Source organism: Orycteropus afer, unplaced genomic scaffold, assembly GCF_000298275.1.
Source record: "Orycteropus afer afer isolate SDZICR_OR568_19922 unplaced genomic scaffold, OryAfe1.0 scaffold00238, whole genome shotgun sequence".
Taxonomy (NCBI): domain Eukaryota; kingdom Metazoa; phylum Chordata; class Mammalia; order Tubulidentata; family Orycteropodidae; genus Orycteropus; species Orycteropus afer.
Genome location: NW_006921825.1, coordinates 3,585,656 through 3,598,915, shown reverse-complemented (window position 1 = coordinate 3,598,915; position 13,260 = coordinate 3,585,656). Strand labels below are relative to the sequence as shown.

The window sequence follows — 13,260 nt, the reverse complement described above, 5'->3', positions numbered from 1 at the left end:
CATGACCAAAACAGGTGAAATGAAGCCTGGTCATTCTTGCTTCTGAGGAGGATTCTGGCTGCACATCCATCTTCCAGGAAAGATAGGTTCTTTCTTTGCAGTCCATAGTATTTTCAGTATTCTTCACCAACACCACAATTCAAAGGCATCAACTCTTCTTCAATCTTCCTTATTCATTGTCCAGCTTTCACACACATGTGAGGCAATTGAAAATACTGTGGATTGGGTTAGGCACAGGTTAATCTTGAAAGTGACATCTTTGCTTCTTAACACATTAGAGAGGTCTTTTGCAGCATATTTGCCCAGTATTATATGACATCTGATTGCTTGACTGTTGTATCCATGACTTTTGATTGTGGATCCAAGAAGAAATCTTGAAAACTTCAATCTTTTCTCCATTTATCATGAGGTTGCTTATTGGTCCAATTGTGAGGATTTTTTTGCTTTCTTTATGTTGAGGTGTAATCCATACTGAAGACTGTAGTCTTGAATCTTCATCAGTAAGTGCTTCAAGTCATCTTCACTTTCAGCAAGCAATCCTGGTGCTGCATTCTTCTTCATATATTCCACCCTCTCTCTGGATCAGATAGAAAGTGCATACACACAGTAGGTCAGGGACAGCAAGCATATGGCATGTATGCTCACTCTTTCTGCACCCTTGCACATGGCAAAATCAAAAAAAAAAAGCAAACTCACTGCCCTTGAGTCGGTTCCGACTCATAGTGGCCCATCCTTGGGTTTCCAAGACAGTAGCTCTACAAAAGTAGATTGCCTAGTTTTCCTTCCAAAGAGTGGCTGGTGGATTTGAACCACCAGCCTACTAGTTAGCAGTCAAATGCCTTAGGCACTATGCCACTAGAGCTATCAAATGGTTAGTAGTCAAATGCCTTAGGCACTATACTGGGAGAGCCCCTCTGCGCACGGCAATGATTCCTAATTAATCACAGCATGCTTTTCCACTAAGCCCAGCTATGACCTCAGAATTCTTCTCAATAGACAGTTTTTGCCAATGGATTGGAATTGGTAAGCAAGATTAGTAAATCTATTTGCCATTACTCCTCAGAACTTTATATGTACAGTTTCTGTCACTAAGAACAAAGCTAAATGAATGTGAGAGGTAGTGTCAAGGTAGAAAGTTAATGCTACTGAGCTAAGGACTAAAACATGATCCCAGTAAAAGACAAATGGCAAAGAGCAAAGGGCAGAAAACCTCTTGCATGAATCTAGCTTGTGATACAGGTCAACAAAGGTATATTGACAAATTGAGGTTCTCATCCCTTTATATATTCCCATCAGTATAATTCTCTCTAATGAATATAATTCTGAATAGTAACTATTTGAGTAGTTAGATTTTTTTAAATGTCTGACTCGTAATAGCGAGAATACAACTTTTGGTTCTAAATTGAGTTGAGCCATATCTGTAGACAATAGAAATATTAACTTCTTTATTTGTACATTTTTAACTTTTAAAGACTCATAACTGCACACTCATTATATTCCTATAATTTATTCTTTTATTAAAAATTACATAGTGGTTAAAGCATATAGATGCTAACTATATGCTAAGCATATAGTTTTGAACCCACTAGGAGCTCTGCAGGAGAAAAATGAGGCAGTCTGCTTCTGTAAAGATTTGCAGCCTTGGAATCCCTGTGAGACAGTTGTACTCTGTCTATTGGGTCACTATGAGTCAGATTTGACTCTTTGGCAGTGGGTTGGTTTACTACAATGGGGCAGCCTGAAGGAAGGTGTTCTGGTTATCTAGTGCTGCTGCTCTGACAAGAATATACCACAAATGGGATGGGCTTAACAAACAGGAGTTTATTCTCTTACAGTTTGGAGGCTTTAAGTCCAACTTCAAAGTGCCAGACTCTAGGCGCTGGGTGAAAGCCCCTTAACCTTGGGGTCCAGCTCTGCCTCCTGCTCCTGGCCCACTGGAGTTAGAGGCGTTTCTTCACTCAGACAGCTGCTGGCTGCTGAGGCTGAGAAGCCCCAAGGTTGACAAGTAAAAAGGCACAGTCCCGATGTTACCAAACCACATGGCAAGCCATTAACTTAAGTCCCCAGGTCGGCAGAGCATGGCAGGCTGCTGAACAATGACACGGCTACATGCAGGGTTCAAGGTGCCATAAGCTAGAGCCCATTCCCAAAGCTGCTGCTTATATACGGGAAGCAGACCATATACCCAAAGCAGCTACTCAGCTGCTTGTGGTAGATCCCACCATGGAGTTGTTGCCAGTGTAATCATGGGGAATTACTACCACCAGCTGCCCAGCCACTCAACCAGCCCCAGCTAAGTTGACACTAAAACATAATCACCACAGAAGGTTAGGAGTGATGAAACAGTTCTATCTGATGATTGTGGTGACAGATACATATCTATAAGCCATGTAACTGTGTGCCACAAAAAGTGAATTTTCCTATATATAAATTTAAAAATAATTTTTTAAAAAGCTTTAATGTCTCTGAGATGAATTATTAAATCTTTATTTAGTTTGAAAACCAAATAAAATCATAAGTTAGAAGTTGTTCAGGTATTTGTGGTCATGTTAAAACAAAACGTAAAAAATTGGGAGAAATTAGAAAAACAACTATAAGAAAATTAATTAAATTATCCACAATTCCACACTCAGAGTAACAGTATCATTTTTCCTCTCCCTGACAGAATTTTGTCTGTGAAAGTGTGTGCATGTGCATGTGTGTGTATATATGTGTATTGGTAGACATTAACTATTGACTCTGAGGGAATCAGATTGTCAAGGAGATTTTGTGTTATGTTAAGCACCTTTATATTAATGGAAGTTTTAATAAATGTGCATTGCTTTAGCAGTTAGAAAAGATTTATTTTTAAATGAAAAATTAAACCAAATTATAAGAATCCCTCTGTTTAATACACAAAATCATTGCTACTTGCCAGGCTGTCTAGCAGCTCCTAAGCAGAGATGACGAAGGATACACATGCCAACTCTCCCCACTGTAGAACCCATAGCCAATTAGTTATATCTCAGTCTAAAAATGACCCTCCTCCCAATCCCTCTCAACATAACCTTTCTGGGAACTACTACCATTTCACCATTGTTATCTACTTTGAAACTTATTTTCCATCCTTGCTGATATCCTTGTCCTAGCTGAAGAAACAGGAGCTCTGGTAGCATAGTGCCTAAGGCACTTGACTGCTCACCAGAAGACTGGTGGTTCAAACCCACCAGCCACTCCTCAGAAGGAAGGTTGGGCAATCCTACTTCCGTAATGATACTGCCTCGGAAACCCAAGGAGGGGTCGCTATGAGTCGGGGCTGACTCGACGGCAAAACAACAACAACAACAGCAGCTGAAGAAACAGAAAACTGAGCCTAGAACTGACCCAACTGTCATGAATTAGAGTATAGAATATAGAGAAAGAACTAGTCAGCTGATACAATAGGGTATGGCTTTATATTATTATCTACCAAATGTTTCTTAGATGAAAGATAGAGCATTTAATGGACTCTGAAGGCTAAATTGCATTACCTTCTTATTTCAAATTCTGTGATTGATATTGAGAGGCCATGCTGGTGACCTGGTCAGTAAGATCTCGTTCCATCAGTAGAATTTGATTTTAAATCCTAAGTCTGTGCTGAGTCATTATTTTATCAAAATAGTCAACCTGCTATTTGACTATACAAATTCAAACCAAATTTACTGCTGTCAAGTTGATTGCAACTCATAGCGACCCTCTTGGGTTTCTGAGGCAGTGTCTCTACAGAAGTAGATTGCCCAGTCTTCCTTCTGGGGAGTGGCTGGTGGATTTGAACTGATAGCCTTCTGGTTAGCAGTCAAATGCCTTAGGCACTACACCACCAGAGCTCCCATTTGACCATAATTATCCAGGTGCTTTCCTCAACCTGGTGTTCTGGCATTGCATAGACTCAGCGCTGTTGTTGTTTTTAATTGCCATAGAGTCTATTCATACAGGGTCACTGAAGTTAGAATCAACTCAATGGCACACAACAGAGTCAATTTCAACTCATGGCAACCCCATGTGTCCAGAGTAGAATTTCTCCAAAGGGGTTTCAAGGCTATGACTTTGCATAAGGAGCCCTGGTCCAGTGGTTAAATGCTTGGCTGAAAATCTAAAGGTCAGCAGTTCAAAACCACAAGTGGCACTATAGTAGAAAGATGTGGCATGACAGTCTGCTTCCGTAAAGATTTACAGCTTTGGAAACCAACAGGGCAGTCCTACTTTGTCCTATAGGGTTGCTATGAGTTGGAATTGACTTGACAGTAACAGTTTTGGGGTTTTTTGTTGGTGCTGTTGAGACTTTTTGGAAGCAGATTGCCTGGCATGTCTTCACTGAGGATAATATTCTCTGTGTGGGTTCAAATTGCCAACCTTTTGGCAAGTAGAGCACTCAACTATTTGTACCACCCAGGGACACTTAGATTCAGTTCTAGAGTGGTAAAATACAGAGATAATGGCATGAACTGAGAGACCCCCTCCAGTTTTCTTCAGTCTTATAATCACATGTATGATCCATGGCAAGTCAATTTCTATGGTTCAGGTAAATGGAAACTTTATGTATGAAATTGATAGTCTGGGACCTTTGTAGGATGCTAAGACTGATTTAAAGAAGAAAACATTGAGCAGTGCCCGCTGGACTAGAAATGAGGTTACTAGGCCACTAGTGGAATTAAATCAGCACAAACAGATGTGGAATAGGGCAAGCCTCATATCTCCCAGGTTTTCTTGAAAAATGTTTCAACTACATTTGACCTCCATAACTATTGGTGAGTTTTGGGTTTTATTTGGTTGTTAGTCAATTTGCACTTTACCCACTTCTACGTGAAACAGAGGAAAATGCTCAAATTTATTTATAGCTTCTTGCTCAATAGCATGATTCAGTTGGGTGTTTAATGAAATGGTGAATTGCAATATAAAAGTATAATGTAAATACCAAAGATATGTTGAACTTGATGGATTGATTTCTGTTGACCATGATTCCAGATGAAGTTGGCATATCTAAGTTTGATTGTTATTATTACCATTATTATTATTATCACCACATCCTCTTTTTATACCAAACTCACTGCCATCAAGTCAAAGCCGACTCATAGTGACCCCTCCTTGGGTTTCCAAGGCAATATCACCACGGAAGTAGATTGCCCAACATTCCTTCCGAGGAGCAGCTGGTGGGTTTGAACCATTAGCCTTCTGGTTAGCAGTCAAATACCTTAGGCACTTTTTATACTCACAGAAGTTATTTTGTCTTGTGTTTGGTTGTTATTACTGTTGTTGCAACATGTTTTCCGATTTAAACTGCTCTACCAAATTTCATGTTGCAGGCACAAGAGTATTTGTATCAGAAGTTTCAGTATCTTAAAATTGGAATGCTGGGTGATTCATGAGTTTTGCCTCAATTATTAAACAGTTATAGATGAAGATATGTGGAGATGGATGGGCAGTAAGGTATTCTAGTTACACCTACTGGCTTAGCAATGATAAATGACTCAGGAAAGAAAGTTCAAAGTAGGTATTAACTTGAGCTGCAATGACATATGGTCTCAGGGGAGGCAGATAATAACTAAATATAAACAACCTAATATATAGCCCAACTGACTGGCAAGATTAAAATAAAGGTAAGGATTTGGCAAGAAGTCTAAGAAATTTCAGAATCCTTCCATGCTTCTCACCCTTTTCCTTGCAAGATTTCTGAGGGAAACATAGCAAACAGAATGATAACACTTGGAAAACAAAGGAGATAACAGTAAATACTATAACATATACAATTCTGCAACAGTAGTAATAACAACCAAAAATTTGTGAGTGGTTACATAGGTAGATATGTATGGTAGATAGGTGTGGGAAGTTGTATGGGAGTATATGCACATGCATATGTAAGTGCAGTTGTGGGCATTTGTATATATATATACATATTGGTATGTGCTGCATATATATTCATATATATAATAGAGCACATAAGGAGCACAGTTATGGAAATTTCTTAGACATACACGCAAACACTATGTGAACTGAGCTACTAGACTTGAAGGCTAAGGAACATAGTCTCAGGGGACATCTAGGTGCATAACACAGTTCATAAAGACAATGTTCTACATCCTAGTTTGGTGAAGAGCTAAGGTCTTAAAAACTTGTGGGCAGCCATCGAAGATGCAGCTATTGGTCCCTTCTTACCTGGAGCAAAGTAGAGTGAAGGAAACCAAAGACTCAAGGAAGCAATTAGGCCGTAGGACTAATGGCCCACAGTTACCACAGCTTCCTCTAGTCTGGGACCAGAAAAAGGAGATGGTGCCCAGCTACCACTACTGATTGCTCTGACAAGGAACACAGTAGAAGGACTCAGTTAGAATTAGGGAAAAATGTAGAACAAAACTCAAATGCATTAAAAAAAAAAAAAAGGCCAGACTTACTGAAAGAGACTGGAGAAACTCCCCAGATTATTGCCCAAAGACTCCCTTTTAACCTGGAACTGAAGGTATTCCTGGAGGTCATCCTTTCAGCCAAATAATAGATTGGCCTATAAAATAAACAACACTCATGAGGAATATGCTCCTTAGAACAATTAACTATATGAGACCAAACAGGCAACATTTGCCCAAAAGCAAAGATGACACAGCAAAGGGTCAGGAAAACTGGAAGGATGGAACCAGGGAAAACAAACAAACAAAAAAACCCAAATCCACTGCCATCAAATCGATTCTGACTCATAACAACCCCCACTGGGTTTCCAAAGCAGTAAATCTTACAGAAGTAGATTGTTCCATCTTCCTTCTGTAGCGCACCTGGTGGGTTTGAACTACCAACCTTCTGGTTAGCAGTCAAATGCTTTAGGCACTATGCTACGAAAGTTCCTTGGAAATGGGGCGGAGGGGGGGACTCACTGCCATTGGGTCAGATCTGACTCATAGTAACCCCTCCTTGGGTTTTCGAGGCGTTATCACTACGGAAGTAGATTGCCCAACCTCCTTCTGAGGAGTGGCTGGTGGGTTTGAACCACCAGCCTTCTGGTTAGCAGTCAGATGCACTAGGTACTATGTACCAGAGCTCCTACTGGAAATAGGGAAGGTAGGGTAGAAATGAGGAGATTGTTGACACATTGCAGGCATAACAACCAATATTATGGAACAATTTTTGTACAAATTGTTGAACAAGAAACTAAAACAAAGAAATTTTTGTGAGATTCTGTCTTTATGCATTTATTTTAGTTTCCCTTTCAATGATTTGTATACGATGAGGCAATCTGCTTCTGTAAAAATGTATAGCCTCAGAAAGCCTATGGGGCAGTTCTACTCTGCCTGTCCTATAGGGTCACTATGAGTCAGAATCAATTTGATGGCAAGGGATTTTTTTGCTTATGATATTTCAAAGATTAAGATTGTTTTGATAACATTATTTACAGGCTGGAAAGATGTTTGTCACAATTCTGTATGAGAGGAAAACTATATAAAAACCAAAAAAAAATAACAAACTCACTGCCATTGATTCAGATCTGACTCATAGTGACCCCTCCTTGGATTTCCAAGGTACTATCTCTATAGAAGTAGACTGCCCAACCTTCCTTCGGAAGAGTAGCTGGTGGGTTTGAACCACGAGCCTTCTGGTTGGCAGTCAAATGCCTTATGCACTACATCACCAGAGACTCCCAAAACCTAACTTGAAATTAAAAGAAAGGAGAAATTTTTACTAGCTGAGACCAAATGTAGAGTTCTAATGATACTGTCTTAGATTGTGTAGCTTAGACTTGAGCTTAAATCCTGTTTTGACAGGAATGGATCTTAAAGGGAGAGTGAAGACATTTTCACAGAGAATGTGGACTGAAAGGCAATATGTTATCCCTGACAAAGGAAGTTTTATTTCCTTCTGAGTGACCTTTTCTTTGTAACTGAGCCAGGTGCTCACCTTTGAAAAAACTCATTCTTCTAATACTCAACTTCCCCCAAAGGGAAGTCCCAACTTTTAGCTCTAAATGAATGCACACTGCAGCCCACCCAGAACTCTGGCTTAACATTGCTGCCAGTGCTCTTAAGCCAAATCTAAGCCCTAAAGACATTAGCATGTAGTATGACATGCTGCCACCACCACCACCACCACCACCACCACCCCACATTGTTGTTGTTATTGCTCTTATGTGCTGTCAACCCCTCCTTGTTTCTGAGGTAGTATCACTACGGAAGTAGAGTGCCCAACCTTCCTTCCAAGGAGTGGCTGGTGGGTTTGAACCGCCAGCCTTCTGGTTAGCAGTCAAGTGCCTTAGGCACTACACTACCAGAGTTCCTACCCAACAGCATTACTCCCTGCTATCCTCTTCCTCTCTCCCTCCCCTCAACTCATCTTTCCCTCTCCCCATCTCCTCCCCTCTTTAGCATTTGTGTTTTGAGCAGCTTAAGAACATTGACTCATTCCTTGGTACCTGATAGAATCTTGAAAGTGAAAAGCAGCAGCCGTGTTTGGTTCTACCAAGTTAAGACCATCCATGAATAACCCACTGCCAACCACTCATTAGTTCTTGGGGTCCTCTGAAGAGCTCAAAGTGGTAACTAATGTTAGATGTGTATTCTGAGGCAACTGCAAACATTAAAAAATATTTTCTCCTCTCCTCTCCTCTCCTCTCCTCTGAGTGTGCAAGTAATTTGCAAGCATGCACAAGCCATAACAAAGAAAACTGGTCAAATAATTCACTGGATGTGGCTGGCTTCCCAGCTATGCTGGGCTTTCTTACTATTCAACTCATGTGCAGTTGTTATGTCAATAAGCCTTTTAAATTTATACCAGGAACTTAGTAACCAAGTAGCACTGGCAGTGAGTTTGGTTTAGTTTTTGTTTTGTTTTGTTTTTTATTTTTTTGAGAATTACCTAAAATAAAATTCATCAACGGGGATCTTCCTGAGTAAATGGAATATCTGGTTTAGATCATCAAGAAGGAAGACTGTCATTTTTTACTATAGAAGTCATAAGCTAGTGACCCACAAGCCTTGTAAATAATTGACAGTGTTTAAAATGTAAGAACTTTTGCATAAAAACCTGGATTTCCAGCTTCTTAAAAAAAAAAAATCAGAACATCTGGCAACATATGAAATATTGCCTGAAACTCAGTAGACATTTGTCTGTTTAGGAGAGACACAAGCAAGTTCACCTGGCTTGCTTCACTCTATAATGTTACCTGTGTTGTCCTGAGAGATTTGAATTTGCTACCCCTGAGGCTAATCATCCAAGAGACCAAAGCAAGAAACCTTGAATTGTTCCTTTTGAATGTGCTTAGTTTGAAAGGAACTAGGACTTATGCCTTATTCTTTTTACTCCTGCACAAAGAATGACCATTAGTAGTATTTTCATGTATGGAAAAAGACTTACATGTAAAGTGGAGAATTTTATACTACTTACCTGAATAAATCAGGCATACAAAGAAAATCCTGAAATGATGATATAAAAGTAAGATTTGAGATCTGAATTATTCAGGGGTAATTGCCTTAGTTTCCACCTCACTGTTTCCCCCTTGCCTCCCTCACATAGACGTAATCTTCCGAATGTTCCTCTGTCAAAGGCCATACTCATAATTCCCCTGCCTCTTTTTTTATTTTATTTTATTTTTTTTTAACTCATTTGCACTCTCGGTAGCAATTGTTAGAGCCCTGCAGGGGAATAATTGCAGGGGAATTAACCTCTGACACTTTTCTAAAAATAGCCCTAATAAATTCAATCATAGGTAATTTACCTGTCCATGTTCCTCCGGGGGGTAACCAGTGCTGAAGAAAGACTTGGCAGGCTGGCATTCCTTCAGCAATTATCTGTGATCTCAGTTCCTGGCGCCTGTGCATTCCATTTAGAAATACAGAGGACAAATTGCCCTTTCTCCTCTGACCTCATGACCCTGTGTTCCCAGCACCCTTCTCCTGTGGTGGTAATAAGACCATGCTTTTCCAAAGGGGTGTGTTGAGCTCACAAGAAAAGGGGGTGCATGGGTCAAGCTGGAGCACTATGTGGTCCTTTCTTGAATTTATGACTTGTTAGTCTCCCGAGTGATTTCTTTGTGTTCTGTTCCTTGAATTTCGGTATCTGAGCTCCAAGCATCCCAGTCCTGTGTCAGCACAGCCCTCAGCCCTAATTTGAATAGCCATAACTGAGACTGCTTTGGAGAAGTTTCTTGGTGCAGAAAAAAAGAGAATGCAAAAAAGGCCACGAGTGGGTGAAGGGTCAGTTGTTGGTAGAAATTAGCAAAGAAAGTTGCCATTTTCCTGAGCCATAAAGAAATTCATTTTCTTTTACTCAAAACAAAGGGGTCTGAAGGAGCTTTTCCCTTTTGTTCTCTTCAGATGTTTCAAGAGATAACAGTACAGTGTGGGCATCTAGGAAATTCACTTTCCCAAGTGCCACTTCCAAGTGGCACGTAGAATACTGAGCATAAAATCCTTGCAAATTCCACTGCAGAGACAAAGCCCTAAGCCTTTAAATGCACAGAAAAGTATGTCTATTATCTATCCTTTCAAAGTAAGTGTGCGGTTATTTAAATTGCCTTTGTCTTCTTCTTTTCAGCTGACATTATCTCTACGGTAGAATTCAACCACACGGGAGAATTACTAGCGACAGGGGACAAGGGGGGTCGGGTTGTAATATTTCAACGAGAGCAGGAGGTAAGTGGTGGTGAATGTAAAATGCCTATTTTCTTCTCTTTTTAAAGGAGGCCTCCTACTGTTCCTTAATCCTCATGTGTCGCCCTTAACCTTGCTGCTTTGCTAGCAAACTGAAAAAACTGCCAAAAAGTCATTAACATCAACAGTTCCACATTCAGGCTTATAAAAGCACCTGAAAAACAGAGCCTTTTATGGGCTTGGCCTTATCTTTTTAAGCCTGGGTATTGCACATTCAAAACGACTTTGCTTTTCATCTGACCTGCAAAATTCCAGAGATGCTTGTTGAGCATAACCACTCCCTTTTGAGTGGGATTTGTCCTCACACTGTTGAAATTCAGTCTCCCTTGGTTTCAGGGGCTGCCAGAGCCTAGGAGAAATAGATATACCTGTATTCTCTTTATTTGCCAACAGGAGGAAAAAGGACAGCTTGGGTCAGTAGAGAAGAAAATGATAGGCCAGACTACCAAAGGGAGTGAGATCCTACAAAACCATGTCTGACTAACAGATACGCCACACACTACTGCAAGTGACTCAGACTTCCCTGAAGCTCAGTGCTAACATGCAATACAACTTCTTAGCAGGGATTCTAACTTGAAGTGAATCTCAAAAAACCTTTTCATCCTTAGACTTCTACTAGGAATTGTTTCTCTTTTTCATATAAATTAAGTTTGTTGGTGTCTGTGTCTGTTTTATCAGAATGGAATTATGGCCCAGTTTGATTGCCTTGGCCTCCCTGGCATGGTCCTGGAGCTTCTAGCGAGCTGATCCCTGTTCTAGTGACTCTCCCATCTGCCACTGCCCACCTCTGAGATCCATGTTGCACGCGGGAAGCACAGAGGGTGGCCCAGTGCAGGAGGACAGTTTCACAAGAGCCTTCCCCCGCAATTTAAAGCCTGCTTTGTGCCTCAAAGCCATTTGTGTTACACCTCCCCTAGAAAAGGAAAGCCTCATTTAGAGGTGATATATTTGGTAATTGCACATTATTTGCAATTAATTTCCATAAGGGCATCCTCATCCCTCGGGGTTCTGTATAAATTCAAGCGCTCAGCATTAAATCAGGCACCCAGCCTATTCCATTGGCCCTGGAAACGTGAAAATGTGGTTGGCAAGTAGGAACTAATAGCTCTTCGTGACCTGGAATTTTTCCTGGTTTTCCAGAGCTGCCTGGTGCTAATTGGTCTGGCACATACTACACACACTTGACAGTCTGATTTGGATGGTAGCAAATCAACACTCATAAATTTATTGTTAAGGTGGACTGGCTCTCTCTGCAAAAAGTAGGATAGTACTAAGTATGTCAGCATTAAAAGTCCTGTTAACATTGATTTTCAAATCTCTGATTTTTTTTTCTAAATCCAATTAGGTTCACAGTGATGATAAAGAGGAACCGGAGGAGCTATTTAGCATAAATTACCCAAGGCAGCATGTTGCCAGTAATATTCTGCTCCACTTTTTCCGTTAGCTATTTATAGTTTTCACCCATTTTAATTTATTGAAATGTTTGTGAAGCCTAATTCATTAGTGAAATGATGAGGAACACGTTTTCAAGAGCAGGTTGGTGGTATTCGGTATAAAAAAAAAAAAAGTCAGTTTGGATGAATAGTATGCTGTTAAGTGGTTTAGCTTTGTGGAGAGACTTGGGGTTGGAATGAACACTAAGCTTGAGAAACAAAGCCATGTGACAACCTTCAAAGCCAGCCCTGCTTTCTACTTCTGTGGGTGAATTCTCAGGAGACACAAGCCTAGGGAGTTTGTTCACAGGAAATTTAGTGCCTTCACATATGCATTTAAACCCCAAGGGCTCAGCACCACCACCAGTTGGTAAATTGAGATTTTGGTTTGGATGTTCTTTACCCATACAAATATATAATTTTAAAAATTGATCCTTTAATTAAAAGTGAAGCTTTGTAACAAATGTTTAATAAGACCTGCACATGAAATTTTGACACTTTAGTCAGGTTCTAAAATGCCTAAAAGCAAACCTTCCCTTCTCCCTTTTCCCTCCTTCTCTTTCTTTCACCCCTTTTTCCCTCCCCCTTTTTCTTCTTTCTCTTACCTCTTTCTGAAAACCCTTTTCCCCTTGTGTTGCATTTTCTCATCATTTACTTAGTTCCTGCTGTTTATCCTTTGCATAACTGGGGCTAGGGGGAAGCCAGAAGTGAATTCCCATCATTCTTTTAATGACAAAATACCAGCTTTGTGCGGAGGTCTGTTCTATTAAGAAGTTGGGATAAAAGGGAGGGGGGGTTATCTATGCGCAGATCTGCAGATTCTCAGCTAGATGACCTTAGACAAGTCATTTTAACTTGTCTGAGCCTCTTTTGTCAATGCCTTGCTCTATCTAGCTCTCAGAGATTCTATGAGGATCTGGGGAAATTTTAAAAGGCCATGGAAAATTGTAGATGATGTGACTTTATACTCTTGTCAAAGATTGATGCAAATATATGTGGACTCCAACATGAGGTCATTCCAAAGAGTGTCCCCAACATCCATCAGAAGACAGAAAGAAAATATTAATAATGACTATGTATATTGATAGGAGCTCTGGTAGCATAGTGGCTAAAGCACTTGACTGCTAACCAGAAGGCTGGCAGTTCAAACCCACCAGCCACTCCTCAGAAGGAAGGTTGGGCAA

The 13,260-nt window shown here is 40.3% G+C and overlaps 1 protein-coding gene across 1 annotated transcript in view; it reads left to right on the top strand.

Annotated features, from left to right (window-relative positions):
* The window catches only part of PPP2R2B (protein phosphatase 2 regulatory subunit Bbeta), a 437,756-nt gene that overhangs the window by 241,638 nt on the left and 182,858 nt on the right, over positions 1 to 13,260 (top strand). Inside the window, exon 2 of the mRNA XM_007949128.2 lies at positions 10,528 to 10,625. Coding sequence (XP_007947319.1) covers positions 10,528 to 10,625 — 98 coding nt within the window. The remainder of the gene's footprint in view (positions 1 to 10,527; positions 10,626 to 13,260) is intronic.